General features: G+C 50.9%; 10 protein-coding genes across 10 annotated transcripts; 2 read left to right on the top strand and 8 right to left on the bottom strand.

The window, feature by feature from the left end:
- Positions 1-29: 29 nt before the first annotated feature.
- N7506_003823 (cupin domain-containing protein) lies at positions 30-590 on the bottom strand (the record flags this gene model as incomplete). Its single annotated transcript, XM_056953118.1, has 1 exon — positions 30-590. One exon carries the CDS (start codon positions 588-590, stop codon positions 30-32), a length of 561 nt encoding a protein of 186 aa, XP_056814810.1.
- Positions 591-1488: 898 nt separating this feature from the next.
- On the top strand, positions 1489-2379 carry N7506_003822 (SNARE domain protein; the record flags this gene model as incomplete). The annotated part of the gene is made up of 3 exons (XM_056953117.1): positions 1489-1523; positions 1572-2194; positions 2303-2379. 3 exons carry the CDS (start codon positions 1489-1491, stop codon positions 2377-2379), a joined length of 735 nt encoding a protein of 244 aa, XP_056814809.1.
- Positions 2380-2450: 71 nt separating this feature from the next.
- Positions 2451-3639, bottom strand: N7506_003821 (histone chaperone napB; the record flags this gene model as incomplete). The annotated part of the gene is made up of 3 exons (XM_056953116.1): positions 2451-2569; positions 2622-3460; positions 3518-3639. 3 exons carry the CDS (start codon positions 3637-3639, stop codon positions 2451-2453), a joined length of 1080 nt encoding a protein of 359 aa, XP_056814808.1.
- Positions 3640-5015: 1376 nt separating this feature from the next.
- N7506_003820 (uncharacterized protein) lies at positions 5016-6158 on the bottom strand (the record flags this gene model as incomplete). Its single annotated transcript, XM_056953115.1, has 3 exons — positions 5016-5430; positions 5514-5776; positions 5847-6158. 3 exons carry the CDS (start codon positions 6156-6158, stop codon positions 5016-5018), a joined length of 990 nt encoding a protein of 329 aa, XP_056814807.1.
- A 1783-nt stretch (positions 6159-7941) lies between these two features.
- On the bottom strand, positions 7942-9761 carry N7506_003819 (putative lysophospholipase; the record flags this gene model as incomplete). The annotated part of the gene is made up of 3 exons (XM_056953114.1): positions 7942-8271; positions 8331-8695; positions 8750-9761. 3 exons carry the CDS (start codon positions 9759-9761, stop codon positions 7942-7944), a joined length of 1707 nt encoding a protein of 568 aa, XP_056814806.1.
- Positions 9762-10322: 561 nt separating this feature from the next.
- N7506_003818 (putative choline transport protein Ctr) lies at positions 10323-11983 on the bottom strand (the record flags this gene model as incomplete). Its single annotated transcript, XM_056953113.1, has 3 exons — positions 10323-10450; positions 10502-11439; positions 11490-11983. 3 exons carry the CDS (start codon positions 11981-11983, stop codon positions 10323-10325), a joined length of 1560 nt encoding a protein of 519 aa, XP_056814805.1.
- Positions 11984-13417: 1434 nt separating this feature from the next.
- N7506_003817 (uncharacterized protein) lies at positions 13418-15908 on the bottom strand (the record flags this gene model as incomplete). The annotated part of the gene is made up of 8 exons (XM_056953112.1): positions 13418-13901; positions 13955-14196; positions 14245-14679; positions 14734-15032; positions 15079-15593; positions 15642-15713; positions 15808-15831; positions 15877-15908. The coding sequence occupies 8 exons, from the start codon at positions 15906-15908 to the stop codon at positions 13418-13420; spliced, it is 2103 nt and encodes a 700-aa protein (XP_056814804.1).
- A 323-nt stretch (positions 15909-16231) lies between these two features.
- Positions 16232-18340, bottom strand: N7506_003816 (LCCL domain-containing protein; the record flags this gene model as incomplete). Its single annotated transcript, XM_056953111.1, has 2 exons — positions 16232-17834; positions 17880-18340. 2 exons carry the CDS (start codon positions 18338-18340, stop codon positions 16232-16234), a joined length of 2064 nt encoding a protein of 687 aa, XP_056814803.1.
- Positions 18341-18807: 467 nt separating this feature from the next.
- N7506_003815 (putative aromatic amino acid aminotransferase) lies at positions 18808-20605 on the bottom strand (the record flags this gene model as incomplete). Its single annotated transcript, XM_056953110.1, has 3 exons — positions 18808-19828; positions 19879-20428; positions 20479-20605. The coding sequence occupies 3 exons, from the start codon at positions 20603-20605 to the stop codon at positions 18808-18810; spliced, it is 1698 nt and encodes a 565-aa protein (XP_056814802.1).
- Positions 20606-21608: 1003 nt separating this feature from the next.
- N7506_003814 (uncharacterized protein) lies at positions 21609-22004 on the top strand (the record flags this gene model as incomplete). The annotated part of the gene is made up of 1 exon (XM_056953109.1): positions 21609-22004. One exon carries the CDS (start codon positions 21609-21611, stop codon positions 22002-22004), a length of 396 nt encoding a protein of 131 aa, XP_056814801.1.
- Positions 22005-22368: the final 364 nt, after the last annotated feature.

The raw sequence follows: 22368 nt of genomic DNA, 5'->3' as shown, positions 1-22368 counted from the left end.
TTTGTGGCTTCGGTACAGACCAGACCTTCTCATAGTCCCCCTCCGCTTTTCACAAAATCCCATTCGCCTCCATTATAGGCTCCCATCGTGGTATAGCCACACAACTTGATCTCAGCCAATGCTTTCTTCGGATCGTCAGCTTCGATGCCATGCCCCGTCCCCGGCGTCAAGAGTGTGAACTCAGCTTCTGGCTGAGTGTTGAATGTTTTATGCGCCACACCTGCAGGAATTATGAACACGTCGCCTGCCTCGCCATCCACTTCAATACCACCTTCTTCACAGAAAGACCCATATGTATTCTGGTCTAGATCTTCCGAGGTATCGGCAACGCCAAACCGGATTCGTGCAGTTCCCGATAGAACGGCCATGCACTCATGCGCTCTGGAGTGATAGTGTGATAGCTGTGTCGGCCCGTATCGGAAGATCCACTGAACATTCCATCTATTCCGAGAAAACATGTCCCAGACCTCGGCCGGATCATAATGAGAGTCGTTGGGCCTTGCTAAGACATTCTTGAAGTGTAGCAGGGGTCTCGGCGAATTCGGGATGAGGTCTGTTGGGAACAGATGATACTTTCTCACCTCAACCATATTCAACAAACGTTGATGAAACGTGATATCTGTAGGATATTCCAAGGTTGGAAGCGAAAAAGGTGGGGTGGTCATTGAGACATGTCCAAGTGATCGGTAATGGGTCCGAGTCGGCATGCGTACCCGTAGCGGGTTCGATTACTCGTGCACAGGTGGGTTTGTATACGTTAAACATGATGTGACAAAAAAGCTTAGCTATAGATATGGCTAGGCTTACGATCATTTATTGATAAGACGAAACCAATGTGATATCCATGGATGGATTTAATGTATAACTGGAATCTTGGAGAATAACCAAAGCTCATCAAGCGGCATAAAAACAATAGATCTCGGACGGAGGCTTCAAACATGGATGGTATACAATTTTGTAGAACAGAAATCAAGGCTACAAGTCAAGCCAAATTCTCACCTGGGCAGTTCTCCATTCATTGTGCTATACAACTTCAGTCACCACAATGGTATTGGATACCCTCCCGATGTCAGATTGCGAGTTAGTTCAGATATCACCCGAGCCATGACTTGTTCCATTCAACCTCAATCAAACACATCTGGGGGGCTTTGGTCTACTCAATAAGAACCAGTATGAGTGTTGTGGTACTAATCAAAAGTTCAAGTGGTGGCGGGTTGCAGTCCAAAGTCATTTCTCGCATGTCTGTGCTCTCGTTACTGACCTTGACTCTCTTTCACAGATCACACACGTGAATAACATACCTCAATGCTCTCAGCGCGAGGCGCGATAGTCGATACTCCGTATACTTGTGAAGTTCCAAAGTTCCAAAGTTCCGAGCTGGGGGCCCGCTGGAACCAGGCTTAGTCATATTGGACCCGGGAGGTCGGGACCCATCTGGACACTATCAACAACTTGACCACCTGAGAACAATCACCATCCACCGCAGTCATGGAGGACACAGATCCATTTCTCCAAGTTCAAGCGTGAGTGATGCTCTATTCAGTACTGTGACTCTTACTAACTCCACCCAGCGACGTGGTTTCAACCCTACAAACAAGCCGCCCACTATTCTCCTCATACATCCGCATCCGGTCCCTAGCCAAAAGCCCCTCAAACCCCGAACTGAAGCAAGCTCGCTCAGAACTCGAGAGTACCCTGACAGAGCTCACAGCCGATCTCAACGATCTAGTCGAGAGCGTGCGCGCGATCGAACAAGACCCCTATCGCTATGGTCTAGAGCTCGAGGAGGTGCAGCGGCGCCGCAAGCTCGTCGACGAGGTGGGTGACGAGGTCGAGAAGATGCACCAGGAGCTACAACAGGCTGTCTCCAATTCCGCCCCTGAAGCACTTCCTAATCCCACCGAGTTCGATGCTGCTTTGGATGAGGAGGAGCGCGGGCGTGGTCGCAGCGGCGACGATTACTATGCCTCTATGGAACAACAGCGTCAATCCGAACTCATGCATGAGCAGGATGAGCAGCTCGATGGTGTCTTCCGTACCGTCGGCAACTTGCGGCAGCAGGCTGACGATATGGGGAGGGAGCTGGAAGATCAGGCGGTTATGATCGACGAGGTTGATACGCTGGCTGAACGTGTCGGGGGCAAACTGTCGAATGGCATGTCGCGCATTAAACACATTGTGCGCAAGAATGAAGGTAAGATCTCTACAGACACACACTCTCTCTTTCTCTCTGTCCTGCCCTGCTCTGCATGATATGGAACCTCGTGACATTATAGGTTCAAGCTAACTTTTTCCAAAATAGATACATGGTCCTCGTTTTGCATCGCGACACTCATATTCGTCCTCGTCTTATTATTAATCCTCCTCATTGCACTGTGATAATACAAGAAAACAGGGGTTAGGAAAAGCAAAAAACATCAAAAGGGGGGTCATGGCGTTTCGGGTGCAGTTTAGTTGCGAGCCTTCTTGCGCGGGCGCGACTCACTTTCTTCATCCTCATCCATCTCGTCCAACTCATCCATCTCGAGGTCCATGTCGTCGAGCTCGTCGCCGGCCTGGAAAGATTGAACTGTGGGGCATCGTTAGCAGTGGTCGCACTGTACGTCATCATCTCTACTTACCGTAGTAGTTGAGGGCGTCGGTCCAGAGGTCCTCGGCAATGGCAACGGCGAGGTCGTCACCGTCGGGGAAGATCTCGGCGTCCTCGAGACCATCGTCCTCCTCCTCTTCCTCGTCGTCGGAGTCACCGGCCTCGTTGATGTCCTCACCGTTCTGAACCTTGGCCCAGCGGGCTTCGATCTCCTTGGCGGATTCCTGGGACTTGGCGGCGGAGACGTCACGGCCGCGGTAACCGAAGAAACCGAAGAAGCTCACACCAACGGGGCTGGGGATCTCATCCTCATCGTCATCGTCACCCTCGGCAGCATCAGCCTCAGCATCAGCCTCCTCAACCTTCTGGACGAGAGTGGCGAACTCAGGGAGCTTCTTGCGGTCACCACCCTTCTTCTTCTCGGCCTCAGCGAGGTCACAGGCAGCATCCAAAAGACCCTTGGTCAGATCGGCGTCCTTCTTCCAGTTAATGCGCACGGGCTCGGAGACGAGACCCTCCCAGGTGCGGGTGCGGCCAGACTTGGACTTGGTGATCTCCTGGCGCCAGTAGAACTCCTTAACGAGCTTGTCGTTGGTGAAGAAGGGGTTCTCCTCTCCGGTCTTGAACTCGAAAGTGAAACGCAAGCTGCGGGGCTCGCCGTTGCCCTGGGCATCGAGCTCGAAACGCTCGACGGTCAGGTTCTTGAGGCTCTCGCCAAGGACGGCGGCGTCGCTGGGCAGGATGTACTCGTCGATCTCGGGAGGAGCGCTGGCGAAGACGCGCATCCAGAACTCCGCCTGCACATCGGGCATGTTGATGATCTCGCTGCGCTTGGCGATCAGGGGGCCATGAGCTTGTGGGTGTGGCGCACTATTATGTATTAGATTAGCAAAATGCACATTCCATCAAACGCGGATGAAGATGAACCACGTACGCTGCTCGACCTCTGCGCGAGAGAACTGCTCCTCAAGGACAGCAATCTTCTTCATGGCGGCCTCAGGGATCTCGGGGAACTCAATGCGGTCCATGAGGGATTGATCGTTAGACATGGTGAATCGTTAGGGTATCGTAAAAATTCAAAGAGATTTTGTAAGATGTGAAGAATATTAAAAATCTCAAGGAGAGGGAGGGGTGGAAAATAAATGAGAAGCGGGACAGAAAAAAAAAAAAAATTGAAAGTATGCGCTCATAGGGAGAGGTAGCTCTAGCTACCTGAGGATACCTGATGGTACCTTGTGTTCCATGGTACAAGCAGGTCCACCCAAGTACCTCTGTGTACCCAAGAGTACAAAGTATGGAAATAGTGGGGGTTTACGGCCTAAGGCTACTCGTACAAACATTTAGAAAACTCTGACGCTGATCTCGGTGGATCACTCTAAGAAGTGAGTAGAAGATGTTTAGTGAGTCATGTACACCGTACATTCCAAGGTTGTCCAAATATGAGAAGGTGGTATAGCAGGGGTATCTTCCAGAACTACACTAATACCAAATCCTTCTTGTACTGGAAGTATCCAAGAACAACCTTGAAACCGTGATCTGCTCTGTCCATCAGGTGTATACAAGTAGAGTGTGTTTCCTAGGAAACCGAAAGAATTGTAAAAAGTCTACTCCGCAGCAACAACCCCTCCAGGTACGGAGTACTCCGTACAGTGTCGAGTTATACTAATTGTTCACTTCGGCTATATGCACAACTCAAAAAGTAGCAGGGATGTCTAGAAGGGCATTGTCGACTGAGAACTCAAGTCAGACGTCACTGTTCACATTTTACACCCCCTCTTTCAAGCAAGATACGCTGGACGTTGATTTGTTACATGACTCGGGTAGATAAAAAGGGAGCGGTCTGCGCGCAATTGAACGCACGGGACCTGCAGCAGGCGGGAGTCGGAGAGATAGACAGTTGGTATAGAGAAGAAGTGAAAACGAAGTCATAAATCTGAGCACATAATCTCGTGGCGGTCACCAGAGTCGGGATATCTTATTCCATATTGTTTTTTTCTCCTTTTCGAAACTTGGGAATAGGTTCGTCGAAGCGAAAAGCAAAACAGAAAGCAGGAAACAGGAAACAGGAAACAAGCAGCAAAGCACAGAGAAAGCAAACAACTTTTTTTTGAAAGGGACTCCGATCAGATATCAAATCGAATCAGTCCAACATGAACCATCATCGTTCAACATAGCATCTTCCGATTAAGAACCGTCAATTCATGAAAGTTCATATATCCCATGCCCGTTCGCCAAGAATGCAATGATTAGAACAAGAAAAGAAAAACAAGAAAGATAGCGTATAATAAAGAGAAAAATGGTGCCCAGGCCGCAAGGTCCATGCACAGAACACATCACCATGCACGTTCTTTGCCCGAGCGGTCATGATAAGGAAGAGGGAACGAGGTAACGAAAAAGGCGGTGTCAAGCCAAGAACCGGGAAAGCTCAAAGCATCCAATCCAGACCATTAGCCTCCTCCTCCACGGGGAAGACCTCCCGCGCATACTCCTCCATATCACGCCAACCCTGCCAGAGATGCCGGGCCTCGTCCGTCACGCGCAGCGAGATAACACCACCAGGCCCTTGCATCATACCGGCACCAGCACCCTTTCCACCGAAGGGACCGAGGCCCTTGGGTGAGCCAGCGGCGGGCTGTGAGAACTCCGGCTGGGGGAAGTAGGGAGCGTCACAACGACCGAACAGCTCTTCCAGCGCCTCGAGCTGTTCCCGGTATCCAGGCGGGATATTGACCTTGATTTCGATCTTGGGGACACGGATGTACTGGCAGGGGCGATCCAAGGCGCGCGAAAACGCCGCGCACACCTGGATCGGAGAGAGCGTTTCAAAGGTGAGGGCGATGCTGAAGAGTTGCGGTTAGCGAGTGATCGAATAATGTGACCCGGATACTTTTTCCGTGATCTAGTATATAGAATTGGAACTTACCGATGGCCATTCCACCTCTTGGGACCATCCTTGAAGATCTGTAGCAGGGTAGGGCCGACGTCGTGCTCGACGTCTAACCAGGGCAGAGGAATGTCCGGGTCGAAGGGGGCGCGCCATTCGAAACTCCCGTCGGCGAGGAGCTCCATCTGGAAGAGCGGGTATGGCAAGCTGGTGAAGTTATTGCTGTAGATACCGGCGTAGACGAAGGTGGAGGGCATATTGAGCTGTCGGATGTAATTCTCGACTGTGAACTTGGGCGCCCACTGCGGGGGGCGCGGGCCAATTCCCATGCACGGAGTGATCGGGCATGCTGCTGTATATGTAGTGTTGGACGGTGCCGGCGCGTTTCGCAGCGTCTGCGAGGTCGCGGCCGATAGCGACCTCGTCGCCAGACTGGGAGGTGGTGTTAATGAAGGCCAACTGGGCGCCTTTGAAGAGCTCGTCCATCAGGGCGACATTGCCGAGGAGGGGACCCTGGAGGAGGGTGACATTGGGGAGTTGTTGTAACTCTGGGGCGATAATGCCCTTGAGGGTGTGAATCTGAGCGCGGACAGAGTAGCCGACGGCGGACGCGACGCGGATGAGAGAGGCCGCTTGTCGGCCTGTCCCGTTGACCACGGCGATAGTCTTCTGCGGTTGTGTCATCCGGGTGGATGGGGGAGGGGTGCAGTGAGAATGGACCGGGAGTACAGAGAGTACAAAGAGTACCGAGAGGATAGAGTCTCCAAGGTTATCAGATTGCGAGGGAACCAGGCCAGATAAAAGAAGAAAATCCGGAGTAAGCCTTGGCGAGAAGGTTGGTGGGGTACCTTGGGAGGGGAGCAAAGTGGTATGTAAGAAGAACCGACTGTTATGCGATTGAAACAGTCATCTGGATCTGCGAGTACCAGTACGTATACTCCGTAGTGTAATACTTGTAGGGCAATACTCCGTGGGTATTCACTTGGAGAAAGTGAAAGAGTGAAAATTGCCAACGCGGAGAGGATAAGATAAGGGAGGTTATATAGTCAAGACTATACCGAAGTATAGGACTATGCCTTATTCTATACTACCTCTACTATATTCATATCTTACATGATATTATCCATCTGATACGTGATTCTTTTTCTCCAAATGACACCATCGAAGCCAAAAGAAAAGAACGAAGAAAAAAATAAAAAAAGCGTGCGGTCTCGTCCACCGAATTTTACGTAAATCGGCATCCGCTCGGCACCCAAGTGGGAAGATCCTTCCGGCCTTGGCTTCGAGGTTATTCTTTACTTTTGTAACTGATATGTAGGGAGCTTGTTTAATCCCTCTATACTATAACATATACTGCATATACTACATAATATAAAACTGGTTCTATATCCCTCAACCCATCTCAGTTTCCCTATCTATATGCCACTGCCAAGCTCCGGAAGGCATTCCGAGGTCACCAGATGGTCCAAATACTCCGTATAACACACAAATCGCGCAGGCGACTCCCGTCCAACAATTTGCCAGGGGTAGCCTCACGTGGTCCATAGCTGCTCCAGGATGTGGGCTGCCTACCGTCCAATCGCAGTCTTGGGGGGCTGACCTAGTTGACGTGCTCTGCTCGTACTCCGTACAGATGGCTATATCCCGGTACTTACTGGGGCTAATCTCTAGCTTCCAAGGTTGTACTTGCATATGTCTGATCTGTCTGATCTGTCTGATCTATCTGTTTTGTCCAATACATGTGAAGAATAGCCTTTGATAGCAACCTTGAAAGGTACCTGAACCCCGCAATGGCCATTGGAATAGCATCTCTTGAGTGTAATGGTGTAATAGTCTGTAATACTCAGGTATTATGGTATTCCTGTATGGTAATTCTCGCTCTAAACACACATTGTGGGTCACAGCAGGTCCAAACATCTTCTCCATCCTGCCCATCTGCACTATAAAACTGGGTAGAACTGGGTATCGGAAGGGCGCGTTTGCATTCTTCCCTTGGCAGTGTAATGGAATTACCGACTTTCAACTTCCAAGGTAGGTTTAGTGACACCTTCACCCCAGAAAAAAATATAACACACGGACAAATGGCCTTATCTTCCCCCACTTAGCTTGCATCTTAGGGGCTTGGATCTCATTGCGATCTCCGCGGCCGTGTACAAGTACAAGTAGTATTGCGTTACAGAGTAAGGCTGGCGTGATCACTCCCCAAAAGGATGGTGCAAGAATGGACCCGTGATTACTCTATACAATTCACTATATCGCTACGTTATAACCCTATATCCCGATATCCTTCTATCGCTAAGTCGCTATGTATGCCTCTGCAATAATATCCCGAGGTCTCCCTCTCTACTACACGCCACTTTGGAGTTAATGTCGTGTCAGGTCTCGGGCCCCATACCCCTTCCCCAAAATAATCACATACATTCTACTCCGTACTCCATAGATGTGGGCTAGGGTATTTTCTTTCCCTTTAGGAAGGCGCTGACCCTGCCGTCATCCGATTCCGTCTAGCATCCCATTCCCACTCCTCATCCATCTCACGCTGGCTTATCTCTTTCGGCCCAACCCCCGCCATACCCCAAACAAAGGGCCGGTGACGCGCTAGCAGCTCCGCAGCCGGTCGCTCGTCAGAGTGCAGGTGAGCACCGGACTTCCGGAGGAGCAGCGTGTGTTCCGAGAGGCCCGCGTTGGCGGCGAGGAAGAGCGGGGTGCGCCCGGCACGGTTGCGGAGGTGCACGGAGCCGCCCTGCGAGAGGAGGAAGTGAAGAATTTGGATTGAGGGGGATGTCGCCGCCAGGTGCTGCGAGGGTTAGATCGGGCTCGAAAATCGGGCTGAGATAGAGGTAAGGGAGTACTCACAATAGGGGTGTTGCCGGAGTAATCGGCGTCGTTCAGGAGCCAGTGGTGTTCGGTTTTGGTGATCGCTTGGACCTTTTCGAGATCGCCGTGGGCAATCGCATAGCTCATTGAGGTGAGGGTCTGGATGCGCTCGGGCAGCGCACCGTCCGGGTGGCGGAAGATGGGTAGGGAGGACTCGGTGAGCTCGCCGCGGATGGAGACTGACATGCGCTTGGCGATGGACTCTGGGGTAGACTCCGGGAGGGCAAGTAGGTATGCAAGCTTTGTCAATGCGCCTTCGGTTGTCATGTCGAGGCCGGCGACCACGCCGGCTCGGGACAGACTCATGCCGGTGGCATAGACCGGGCTCACGCTGCCAGTGAGGCCTGATTGAATTAGTGGGTGGTATGCAAAGATCGGCGATGGAGAAAAAAACTTACATTGTGTGATGTTAACAATGACAATGCCGCGGTTGATGGCACTCGCCAAAACGTTGATCATGGCATTATCCTGACCGGATGGGGCATTGCCTGCACCAAAGGTCTCCAAAATCAAACCGCGCAAACCGTCCAACTTCAGCACAGCGTCCACCATCTCCGGCTTGATACCGGGGAAGATGCGCAGACAAGCGACGTGGGTGGTATCCAAATTGGTCTGAATACTGAAGTGCTCCAAACTGGTGGGGCGATGCACCATATCCCAATTCACATTGGTGCGCATCGAAGTAGTGACCGCCAAGGGAGGACAGTTGGGAGCATCGAACGCGGCAAAGTCGCTCGCCGCAACCTTGGTAGTGCGGTTTCCTCTGAAGAGTCTGTTGTTGAAATACAGACACACCTCGGGAATCATGAAGTGACCCGCGACAACCAGTGAGCCGAGCAGGTTATCCGTGGCGTCATTTTGCAGCTCCAGCATAGGCGCCTGGGAACCAGTCAGAACAACCGGCTTACCCAGGTTCTGCAGCATGAAGCTCAGTGCCGAACAGGTGTACGCCAGACTGTCCGTTCCGTGAAGGATGACGAAGCCGTCGAACAGCGTGTAGTTGCGCTCTACGGTCTCGGCAATCTGTGCCCAACCCTTTGCATCGATAGAACTGCTGTCGAGTAGCTCCTCGAACTCATAGACAGTGTACCGCACCCGGCGGCCGTAAGCTGTCATGGGTGTGCGCAGACTGGGGTGCTCTGTCATTTCACCAGCCGCGTTCACCACCACCTCCATCGGGGTAGGCGTAGATGCATCGTTAAAGGTAGGCACCCGCGCCATACACTTTTCCTGGAACCCACGGGCAGGAATGAAACCTGATGGCGATGGCTGCATGCAGATTGTGCCGCCTGTCATGATGATCAAGACGCGAGATTCCAGGATAACCTCTTCGGGCTTCCCCTCCCCTCCCTTGGGGATGGTGGGAGGAATCATGTTGCTCGCCGTAGGGTTGAGGCTGGCAGAGAGCATGATGTGATTGTACGGTGCTTCACCGTAATACGCTGCCCTGGTGTTGTTTGATCGATGTTATTGTACTCCGTAATTATCAAGGCATTAATTCGTCATTCGTGTCCCACGATAATAACGCGGACTGCGGGGGAGTGTGGATGGGGAAAAAGAAGGTTAAAAAAGATGTTACAAATTGGATCCAGAAAAAAAAAAGAGTCCAAAAGAGCCCACGATGAGCGTCGATCATGATTGACTCTTTTGGCCGAAGTGGCAGAAGAACTCCAAATTGACCCCCGATCGCATTACGTACGCGGTCTGTGATTGGTCAATGGCTCACATTTAAGACACAGCCCACAGGGCGATCTCGGAGTATATCAATTGATTACTGGGTATTGTATGGTCTGGCTCAAGAACCTTGGAAGATATTGAATTATACATTAGTTATGTGATTTACTCTAATTACGTTAGCTTTGATCCTCGTGGCGTGGAATATCGGATAAATGCTACCTATTGGGTATATTCTATTTTATTTTCTATACAACTCCTTCAAATGCCAAAATACGCCTTCAAAATGCAAAATATTTACTGAGAGACCTCAATCTTCTCCCCAGTCGGTTCATCGCGCTTGAAGGAGTGTTTGCCACGGGCAAACCAATCAACAAGCATGATGAATACCACCACGCCATACACAGCGGAGACGTAGTTCATATCTGATCATGTTAGAATAAAGCCAATAGGATGGTACCAAGACGAAAACTTACTTCCGGTGTGAACAGGCATGGTCGAGGGGAAAGAGTACATGACAATGCAAAAGATGGTCCAAGTGATAGTGATAATATTGGCAGCCATGCCAAACTTGCCGAGCCAAAAGGGGCCGTGGTGAATGCTGTTGCGACCGCGGTACCACAAGCACAGAATCGGGATCGAGTATGAGACATACAGCAGAGAGATACAGGCAGTCATCATACTGTTGAAGGCAGTGGTTGAGCCGAGATAAAGAAGGCCAAGGAGACCAACGATGAAGCAGCTGACCGAGTGCGCATACAGAGGCACATCCAAAGTGTGGTTCACGCGCGACAGCCACTGGTGGCCGGGCATGCCCCGATCACGAGCAAAGGCCCACGCCAGGCGGGATTGCCAGGTGTGGCATGCGATCTGGCAGCCCATGCCTGTGACCAGAAGGAGGGTTTCGAGAACGATGGCACCAGCCTTGTTGTCCAGGGCCTGATAATATAATTGCAAGATGGGGACACCGGTTGAAGAGTTGATCAACTCATCCAAGTCCTTGATGCCGAAGAACATGGAAATACAATATGTCCAAGAAGTGACGAAGCCAATTGCCACGGTGGCCATGATGGCGATGGGGATGTTTCTCTCGGGGTTAGGGACCTCTTCCGCAAGATGCGTGGCGGAGTCCAGACAGGCGAAGATCCAGTTGGGATTAATCAGACCGACGATGAAAGCCATGCCGTCAGACTTCCAGCCAGTGGAGTTGACAAAGTGGCTGAAAACGTAGCTGGCACTCGCATGGGGGCGAGCACAAGCCGGAACGGTGACCAAGATAACCAAGAAGGAGGTGAGAGAGATGTACAGGGTACACTTGGCGACGAGAGGAAGGACCTTTCCAACACAGTTGAACAGGAAGCAGAAGAAGTTGATCAACTGATATGCCAGGACGACGTGCCATGCCTCGACGACACTAGTAGGGTCAGCATATAATGGAGCAAAGCAGAAACAATTCAAGCATACAAGTCAGGGTGACCCAATTGCCACATGCCAACAGCAGCCTGACCGAGACCGAGCACGACACTGGAGCAAGCAAAGATCGCACCGGCATAGCCAAACCAGCCACTGAGGTAAGAAGCAAAGTGAGCGTATTTGCGGGGTGCCAGTTCGAAAGCCCAAAAGTACTGCCCACCGGCATTGGGCATAGCACTGGCCAGCTCTGAAAGCGAAGCACCGACACCGAGTGAGATGAAGGTTATCCACAAGAGGCCATAGATGATCAATACAGTACCACCTGAGTTGATACCGGTGATCATGGAGGCAGAGATTCCGAACCAGGAATTGGACATGCAAAAGGCGATACCAACCAACGAGAGGATGTTGAAGTTGCGGTTCAAGTCCTGAGTGTAACCCATCTCGGCGAGACGAGCGGCATCAGAGTTAGACTCACCGGAGCGAGAACCACTGCTCGAGGCAGGCTTCACGCTGGCGGTCTTTTCAAGATCGAATTCACCCATTACGTCGAAAGTCCTGGAAACTGGTCGCAAGGGATTGGTGCACTGGAGAAGTCAAGATCTAGAAGATGCTTAAGCTTGTTGCATAGGGAGATCGAAGATTGGTGCTGATGGAAGTAATGGCGCTGCGGGTGTCAAGATATCGTATATCCAGATTGCTGCTTGGGTGTCGAGATCAAGATCAAGATGTCGCTTGGGATAGTCGAAGAATCGTACACAGCGTACAGTGCAAGACTACAGAACTGAATCTGTGAAATAATCTGTTTTTCTGCGAAGTATCAACAATCGAAGCTCTGCTCGGCAGAGAGGCTGAAAGAACGTCGGGAGTATAAAAACCGGTCAACCGGCAAATATGGATTCGCTTGACCTATTTAACGCTGGAAGATGGCTTTCATTTCTCTTCCTTGTTATGAACGACTCCACAGCAAACATCATTGAGCCGTTGCAGTGGATTTTATCTCTTGTGTTTGACTGGCCCAATAACTTCAGTTTCAACGACGGCCCAACGCGTAGGCTCTCCCGGTCAAGGCCCCAACATTATTTCTTTTTTTTCTTTCTCCCGAGGCCTTTCCCGATGCTTCTCGGAAGCCAACCGAGAGCGATTTCGAATTGGGACCTGCGACTTTGGTCTAAATGCCGCACACTAAAAAGGATCTAAATCGCCCTAAGACCGGACCGGTCCACACGCGAAGATTTTTGATTCAATTGACATCATTGAGATTGTAAGGACATACTTGATATCATTTTCTTTCTCATTACTTCGGGTGTACTCATAGTCCACAGTTCATACTATGACGTTTATGCGTTACTCAATGAATTCCAGTGCAGAAGCTTGTGAAAATTTCGCAGTGGAGCACTCTCAGACGGGTATAATATCCGCTGCACAATGTTTTTAGCCCTGCGTCCAGATCGATCCTTTACCTTCAGTCTCACCGGGGTGTCTTCATTCGGCGCTTTGTCCAGTAAAATTGAATTGAAATATTGAACATTGAACGGAGTACGGAGTAGGGTCAAGTAGCTCCCGCCAGAGATCGCCAGGCGCAGTTAGCTCCCTTAGCCTCGAGCCTGAGCCGCCCGCAGACACTAGTGCACCCGTTCACTGTACTTTGGGCGTGTTACCTTCTGGAAGAAGTAACCTGGACCGTGAGTATGAACTCAAAAGAGTGCCACTTTCAGGGGGATTCCGGGCTCTGCTGATCGCTCATCTTATAGGAAGGTTATCATGCCGCATAATGCCTCAGGGGTGATCAATGAACTGAAATTAGTACTCGGACAACTCACCAAGATAATAATTAAGAGGACAAATATTGACAAAAAAAGACTCAACAATGCTATCACATTTGGTTCAATGAAGCCGTTTTTTGGTATTGATTGTGCGGAGTGGTTGTTTTTTATTATGTTGTATCGTACAAAGCTTTCATCGAATGATCCGCGTCACTACCAGCCAGGGTTGAATTGAGATAGGTCTTCCTCTAACAGACCCATCATATATTGATTTCCCCAGAACCAATTGCCCAACTGTGCAGCCCCCGAATCCTGCGATTCGGCCGGGAACCCAGGCACAGGCTGCGCTGGGTCCGGGGTATGCACAGGAGCACCAGGCTGCAACCCTACCGGATTGCTACCCATGGAGTTATTAGGCAGTCCAAGCGCACCCAGATAGGCATCAAATTCCTGGCCAACCTGGACGAAATTCTCAGCATCAGTCTCGGGTCGGGTGTTGGCTTCGAAGTATAGGCGGGCAACGGTCCCAAGGATGGAGCAGAGGGTGTGGAGCCGATCAATGGATTGGGAGAAAGAGCTGAGGGGTTGAAGGGAAGCAATGAACTCTTCCAAACGCGCCAAATCCTCTCGGTTGGAGGTTGTAATCACATTGCAGAATATGACAATGAACGGGACAAAGGGGGAGAGGAGAATGGCCCTGTTTTGTTAGCTGTTTTGTTCGTCGGAGTAATTGCGAGGGTATCATCTCACCAGTGCATGTAGGAGGTTTTCATAAAGTCATCAGACTCGCTCAGTAAAGCGCCGCATTGCCGGTGGACTTCCAGTGCTTCGCGCGCTGTCTCAATGCATTCGGGAATGAAGGTGGCACCCGACTCTGGTGGGGCTGGGATTGCTCGGTATATCAGCGTGAGAACTGATAACCTGCTAACTTTGTCCGTAGTGAGGTAAATGAGGTCCATTTCCGAGATTTTCAAATTCGATGACGAGAAGTCCTGAATCCTTGTCAGCAAGCTCAATCAAACTTGCGGGGGGGCACCTACATCAAATGGCTGCATGACGCTCGATTGCATCTCAGCGGCCAGTTGTTTTGCGTGTGCAATTCGATGACTCTGGGGTTGTTGTAGTGCCTCCGGGCTATAGAGATACTGGTAGACCTTACTTTGGATAATGGCCGATTTAGTCCACAGCACGCAGATAAGACCCCATGGCTCGGGAATATCAAGTGCATCAGCAGGTGGCAACGGCAGGCTGATGTCGTAATTTTGGATTGGACAGGCACGTCCCAGACGCAACGACATCATATTCAATATGGTGTACACCGACCAGAAAACGAGCTGCTTTTGGCGTTGAACAGGCAGTGGCTCATGCTCCATTGAGCTCAGGCGATGATACCCCAGCGTCTGGCACAGGTGCATACCCGTAGAGGCGAGGTTCCAGCCGACTGATGGCTTGGAGATCTCAAGCGCATGCATGGCCTGGGATTGAGTCAGCGAGAATGCTTGGGCGGGTAACCATTGATCAGGACTTACTCCTACAGATAACGCCATTATCGATTCTTGGTTTGCAGGCATCAAGATATTGAGGCTGGCTAGCGCAGCCTCGAGGTTGTCACGGCAGGTTTCAATATAATGCTGGCATTCCTCCCCAATGGAGCCAACGCTTTTGGCTACAACCAGCTCGATGAAGATGCTATACAAGCAGAAATTGGTGATGATGAATGCCGCATCCGAGAAGTCGTCTGCGCAGAAATACACTTCACGGCATTTCTCGATGAAATATTCTACCCCGAGGAAGGGCATGTAGCCGCCGAAACAGGAAGATGGGTATTCTAAACGATTAGATCGGTGAAAACAAGTTATATAGGCAGTGCAAACCTTTTATATGTCTGAGAACGCGCAATACCAGCTGCAAAGGCGGCATTTCGAGGTCGCGGATGTCACGCTTGACACCCATTCGGGCATTTTTAGTACTCAGTTGAGCCCCCTGTGAATCAACTTCTCGTCGCTGGTTCTGGATTCCAACAATCTGCTTGAGGGAAGAAAGAGCCGCGTTGATCTTTGGGCTGGACAGCACCTGCGGCGAGCTTTTGGAGACCGCCGATTCTAAGAAAGCGCTTGCATAGGCCCCATGCGCGCTGAGGGAGGAGCTACCCTCGAATGCAGAGCTTGAATCATGTTGTTCGATCGCAGGATTGGCTCTATAAAATGGACCCTTCGGCTTGGCGGGGCTCCGCTTTGGCGGCTGAGATTGAGTTGAATTCGGCGAGGGATGGAACTGGGAAGGGGTCAAATGCGACGCAGGCTTCGAAGCAGATGTATTATTGGCTAGCTCTTGGAGAGTCTTTTCAATGCTTGCCAGACGCTCTTCAATTAGATCGATTTTTTTCTCACTGCGCCCGAGTTAATGTAAGTCAACGGCAATACGTCACCATACGTACTATTGGTTGGAAATGAGGACTCGTCGTCGGGGCTCCGGGGGTTTCTGGCTATCGATGGATCGGCAGACGATGCTGGAACTCCGACAGTTTGAACATGGCGTGCGTTTATCGCATCAGATCTGGCGGGGAATTAATATCTGTAAGTGAAATCGGTGTCGCGGGTTACCTTTCGAGCCCGGCATTGGTCACACTGTTCTTGTTAGACCCTCCTCACACGCATGACTGAAGCACATACCGCGCGTCTAACCAGTCCGGGGTCGCGTTCATGATCGGATCCCGCGGACTCCATGATAGAGTTGTAATCTACAAAATTCCAATTCGTCAATTTCTCAATTCGAGAGAAATCTGAGATCGTCGATTGAATTTCGGCTGCCTATGAGATCACGTGCCTGATGCAATACGAGTGTGAATTTCAAATGTCCAAACTTCCAATCATATCAAGCGTCAAAATATCAATATCTTCGTTATACGTCATGAGCGACAGTGGACATGATCTAGCACTGTGTGGCCAGCACACAGGTATAGGTGTATAGTCTATTTCGCCGAATGGAACACAACAGCAGAGCCCGAATCAAAGAGAAAAACTCTATCTATGCCTTGGGGGGACGAGGAGGATACCAAGTGCCATCACTTAGCCAAACACCCGTCGGACCGTAGGTACCAGCCTCGGCGCCTCTCAAAAACGCAAAGCGGAAGAACAGATCATCGGGCTCAGCATCTGAGCTCTCGTGGCCCAGCAGGACTGCCTGCGATGGCTCACTGACATCCATGCCACGAGAAACCAGACGAGGGTTGGTTTGCAGTTCTAAACCATCATGGCCATGGCGATGCCAGGTGAATTCACCCATCTTGTCCTCATCGAGATAACCGCGCCAACGTTCAACGTCGTTCAGAAGGACAGAGATTCCATCTACCGCTAGGTTTGACATGCGCTCGTGTTCCCATAGAGCAAAAGTGATGTTGCCATTGCCGCGATAAGTGTTCTCTGAATCTGGCAAGGAGATGTTGACAGAAGAGCTCGTGACATTGGGGTAAGTCGCGCCCCACCAACCATTGACCCCATCTCCATTAGGCACTTGCTCTCCAAGGGCTGCGGGTGTCTCAATAATGGAGGCAAATCCCCACCGGGCAACTCCGTTTATGAAGAGGCCCAGCAGCAAGCCTTGGTAGATGAGAGACGGGCGGGTGGGGAACGCGGTTCCCGGCATGAGTAGAATGGCCAAGATGTAATGGTGGATTCGTAAGCGAAGGCCCGGAAGGGGAAGCAGGATCAAAATGATTACTCCCATGGTGCAGTAAATCTTCAGGTAGCGGGGGAGCAATCCTCCCTGGCGAATCTGCCACGCCTGGCTCAAGATAATGGAGAGCACAATCGGTATGACAAGAGCCAGAGCCAACTTTGCTCCGGGTTGCTTCTGAATGTCCATAGGAGTCAGGCGCTTGAGTGGAATCAAGCGTGCAAAGGTGTAGTTGTTCAATGCTCCGATAAAAAGCGGAGGTAAGAAGAGGAACATCTTCGAGAGCTGATAAATTGGCGAGCTGATAGGTCGGAGCAGCGGTGCCGCACAAAATTTGTACAGAACGTAGACGACGAACGATGCCGGCAGTAGTCGAGACAGAAGACTGGAGACAAGCTCAGCCAAGAAAGGATCGGAAGGCGGGTCCCCAACGAGGCCTGTATGACAGAACACCATAAAGAACGTGCTGAAGAAAAGTACAGGCGGCGATGTGCAAAATAGCCACAGTACGCCGACAGCAGCGGCGGTAATTCCAAGGAGCGTCCAGCGTGGATCCGGCGGACAGCTGGCCTGCGGTGACGACAATTGAAGGAAGCTGAAAGCTTTGGGGAATGTGGATGGGAAGGCTGCAGACAGAATGCCGTGCTGTTTGACGGACGGGAAAGAATGCGCCGCGCCCTCGAGCTTGACGACGCCGCAACCGCCGTCATTCGAAATCGCACCGACATGGATCGCGGCCTGGCAAACAAAACTGTCGGCTCGGTAGAGAGCCGAGTCAGAGTCCGGTTGAGGACCTCCAATAACCAGGCCCTGGTAATTGTAAGTTTGATTTCCCACTGTATGGGGCTCCAGCAATATGGTATCGCGGCAATTCGCAGGACACCGGAAAGGAATGGTCGAGGATGAAAATGGCCGACAGTCATTTCCATTGATACCACACCCATTATCAAATTCCCTATAAATGTGAGCCGCGGTCTTGAGCAGAGTGTGCATATCTTACCAGAAGTTCGTGGAACACGACAGTGTCTGAGGTCGACCATACCCTTCAATGTAGCCTGAAGAGCGCGAATGCAACAAAATTAGGAACCAAGGTAAAAACCATGAGACATAAAGCAGCAGTAAGAGAAAAGTCTTGTATTTGCGCTTAGGCAGCAGACGGTCGAGATATTGGACTGGCAGTTCCTGGACGCGGGGAAACAGCGGCCTCAAAAGTAGCATATGCGGTGGATCGGGGCCTTTGACCCAATTTGCGGTGGCGCGACCGACCTTCCTCAGTGGTAGCGGCACCCATCCCCAACGAAATGACTTGGAGGACTCCCGTAACCAGACGGGGAGTGTGCCTGCTTCAACATCGGGTGGTGGTAGGTCTTCGGAAGCTTCGGGATCGACGAGACGATCGTCATCTTCGAGTAACGGAGGAACATATAGCCGAGTGGCCTCCTCTTGACCTTCCCCAGGCATGATGAGACGTTCAGCTGGAGAGGGCGAATGCGCAGCGGCTACTACAGCGGGTTCGTCGGTATGCGGTCGGTCGGCGGTCGGACGTCGGACGTGCTAGCGGCGATACGCAGTGGGGATCTCCCGGGATAGCACAGGAACCAAGAAACGAACTGTGGTGCCGACTAGATACAAAAAAGGACCAAAGGGAAGGGATTTGGGGGAAAGAGAATATATGCGAAAGAGAAGAGCAGTAGAGCGACTACAGGTGAGATCTGGGGAAACCCCGTCAGGCAGCCAGGCACCCAATCAGCTCCACGCGTGACGATTGTGGCGCCTCCACTGAGAGATCTCGCGATGCTCCCGCTACTCCGCTACAAACTCCTGCATCTTTCAAAATCCCGATGAAGAACGAGAAGGGGGAAAGATCATTGTTCATTGGCTATGTTTACCACCCTATATCCCTTGGCAGACCCGACCCATATTATCCATCAGCAGCCGTTCCCTAGGAGGTTCATACCTGGTTGCAAATCAAACCCCTGGGCCTCCTCGCCACTCAGCCCATCCAAATCCTTCCGCTGCCAGAACGAGCGGAACCCCTCTACCAATCTCTGGGTGAAAGGCGCCACCTCGTCAGCTTCCATGGGGGCAAAGGCCACGCGGATGTATCTGTGAGCCTTCGCGGCAGATATCGGTGTCGGAGCAAACAAACTGCCCGGGCCCACGAGACACGGATGGGGGATTTTGGTCAAATGAACCCAAAAGGCCTTGGAAAGTTGCTCGGGGGGATACTGAGAGCGCAAGGGGTGTGTGTCGAACTGGATCTCTATCCACGCGAACATACCACCCATCGGCCAAACAAAGTCATACATCTGGACTCGATCTACTACCTCCCAGGCATCAATGTCGTCAGTTGATCCATGGAAAAGGTATTTGTTTTCCTCCAAGACCGTGCACATGTCCTGCATGCGCGTTTCATAGCGAGCGCGTAAACCTTCCAACCACCGCACCCACCCGTCCATGTGCCAGCCCGGTGCGATCTGTTTGGACGATTTTGCCGAAGTATCGTCCTGGCCGAAAATCATCTCTGCCACCAATGACTGTACGAAGCCCGATGGCTGTTGACTCGTCACCTCCGTTATGCGAGTCAGGCGTTCGATGATCGCTGGCTGAGCGGTTACCCAGCCAAGTCGGCTACCGGGCGCGATAGTCTTTGAGAAGGTGTCCAACCGCACTACTCGGCCCTCAATGTCCATGGATAGATATGAAGGGACAAGCGAATCCAGGTAAGCATAGCCCGAGGATTTTCCCTCCGCGTTATAATTCTTTGTGTAAAGGTTTGGCTCTGAGGATGATCCTCGGTGGTGCACCGTCTGTTGGTAAGCGGACGGGAACTGCAAGTTCCAGTACGGCTCATCCTCAATGATGATCACATCGTATTTCTGGCAGAGAGCGTAGATTTCCTTCCGGCGCTCAATTGAGAGCGTACCACCGGTGGGGTTTTGGCCAGTTCTATCAGCGTTAATGAAACGACCTCTTGCGTCCATGTCTGATATACTCACGGAACAGTATACATCAGATGAGGCCGTCGCCCCAGGCGGAAGTCCCAATTCTCCAATACGTCCTGCAGCCCTCCTTTGCCGCTAGCAAGCATACCTTGTCCATCCATCACAACGCTAGCCACGTTCAATCCCCGAGGCTGCACTGTTTGGATCGCGTTCATGTATGCAAACTCCTCACATAAGACACCCTCCCTCTGCTGGATCCAATCCCGGTCGGGATTCCATATATTTGTAAAGGCTTCGATGGCCTTGGAAAAGCCATCGGTCGATCCGCAGGTCAATATAACATCCGGTCCTCCCGCGTAGGGTATGTTTGGGTGGAGATGATCTCGCACAAACGAGCGAAGGAACGCGTTTAGGGGCGGATATCCTTCGGCGGTGCCGTACTGGAGGGCCGTTGTCAGGTCGATCTTCCGTCGGACGTCTTTCGTTGTGCTCTCCTTGGGCACTGTTACTCTAGCAGAGGACTTCTCGTTGGATTCCAAGCGCTGTGGTAGTGCGACTTTGGCTTCGAGGGTATCGTAAGGGAAATAGGATGGATGTGGCAATCCTGGTAGAGGTCAATAACTATCCTGACACGGGCAGTCTTTTCTATCTTACCTCCGGCGAAATTAGCAATTCCAGGAATCTGAAAGTATTTATAAAAGTCCTTGACACTGCTGGGCTTCTTGTTCTTGGTCGCATAGGACAAGTGGTGCGATAGGTCCAGCGGGTGTGGAGCTGTCATGGCGCCGATCTCAACGGCCTTGCAGGTGACAGGTGACCGACAGGTGAGGCAGCAGTCTAACTTTGAGCACAATTTCCTGATCGGTGAATATATCAAAAGATATTGAATCACCTGGGCAGTATTGAGTCTGAAGAGAATAATTTCCGTGATTCAAAGCGGATTGACCCGGCAGCCCCCGCGGTGCTTGATAATCAGTTCCCCAGTCTCCACCAGGTCTAACTGGATTCTGACTCGGGCGAACAGCTTTGTTTGGCTGATGATTGAGGGCAGATATCCTTATCTGACAGAATAGCCCTCTAAAATGGCGATTTCATTGCCATGCAAATGGTGATTGGCCAGATGTTGCTGATTGGTTTCTAAGATGGCGCGAGGATAGCGTGAACAGTTGAACCACCGGTGCAGAATAAGTATAGCAAACCACTTTTTCTTGTTGACTCATGTCGTGGTTGTCGTTGGTATATGTAGGTTTATATCTAGAAGGAGATGCTCATCCAATTTGGCTGTCTTAATCCTTTGCGTATACAACAATATTGGCCAACATCTACCTCAAGACAGGTTTTCTTCGGAAAATTAATCTCGCACTCCACATGAGCTCTATGATCTTTTTTCTCCAAGTCTCGAATGCTGTGTAATCTCAAGTAGCCATGGGGTCACTTTGGTCGAAGCTCCAGGCGCCTTGAATGGTCCTTATTGCAAGCCGAGGGGAGATTTAACAAACTACAGCCTCTACCCAGGTGCAGCAATCCTAAGCTACATGAATATCTGAATCTGTATGAAAATGTCAAGCTTTCATCTTGATCTCTTATGACTGCACATTGTTGGCTTATGCTTCCAACAGTCACCTGAGGATGTCCTCAACCTTGCACTTGGTGAAACAAGTTTAGTATGGAGTTCGCAATGGGTCAACCACTCTATGAAAAGACTCCAATTGAGGTACAATGGCGCAAAAGATACTCAAGACCTTTGAAAGCACACTCTATCAGTCTTATATTTTTCCGGCCACATGGCGATCGCACTGGTCCAATCAATCCACAACTGCGAGCTCAAGATTCAAATCCCCCATCCCATTCCCGAGGTCTCTTCCAAACAGTCACTGATATCGGACCATAAAAGTCAAACATACAAGACATATATGGATGGTTATCATCTCATCAAGCGAACTGTGGACTGGATGATCGATGCATTCCCCCCGGACAAAGACAAGCAAAACTCGCTAATATGTCCCATACAATATGCATATGAGGTAGTGTTGTCTAACTTCCCACAGACAACGCTCCTTTTGTCAAGTGCCGATCCTCTTATCGTGTGTGACGAGAGCCCTGGAGAGGTGCTCGGGCTGAGACTGCAGCAGGCTGGTGTGGAAACTGCCAAAAGCAAGGCCGAGGGCAATGCTTCATGATTCATGAAAGCGTCATGCTTGGACCTATTCAAGGCACAACTACTGCCAAGTCTTTTGGTGAACTATCTGCTTGGTACGGAGTAGTTGAGAAACAGTTCAGTGTAATTTATGTATAATGCAGAGGTACCCCGTACTTTGGTCGGCTCTTCGGTTTGGATATTCAAGATTTTCGCAACTTCGTATATTTGACTAGTTTAAATTAAGATTTCGTGTTTCTTTTCGATGGCCTGTGCAGGTTCAAGCTGTTATTTCCCCCTTGCCGGGTGCAGCTGAGCCTCGAACCGTTATAGGTACTCCGTATAACCAGAACCGTTTTGTTACATCTCTTTTGGACTAACCATGACCGATAGAGATTGGTCAGACG

This window comes from Penicillium brevicompactum (genome assembly GCF_028827555.1).
Source record: "Penicillium brevicompactum strain IBT 35665 chromosome Unknown utg000002l_segment0_segment0, whole genome shotgun sequence".
Taxonomy (NCBI): domain Eukaryota; kingdom Fungi; phylum Ascomycota; class Eurotiomycetes; order Eurotiales; family Aspergillaceae; genus Penicillium; species Penicillium brevicompactum.
Note: the sequence above shows the minus strand (reverse complement) of the source record. Positions and strands in the feature narration are given on the sequence as shown.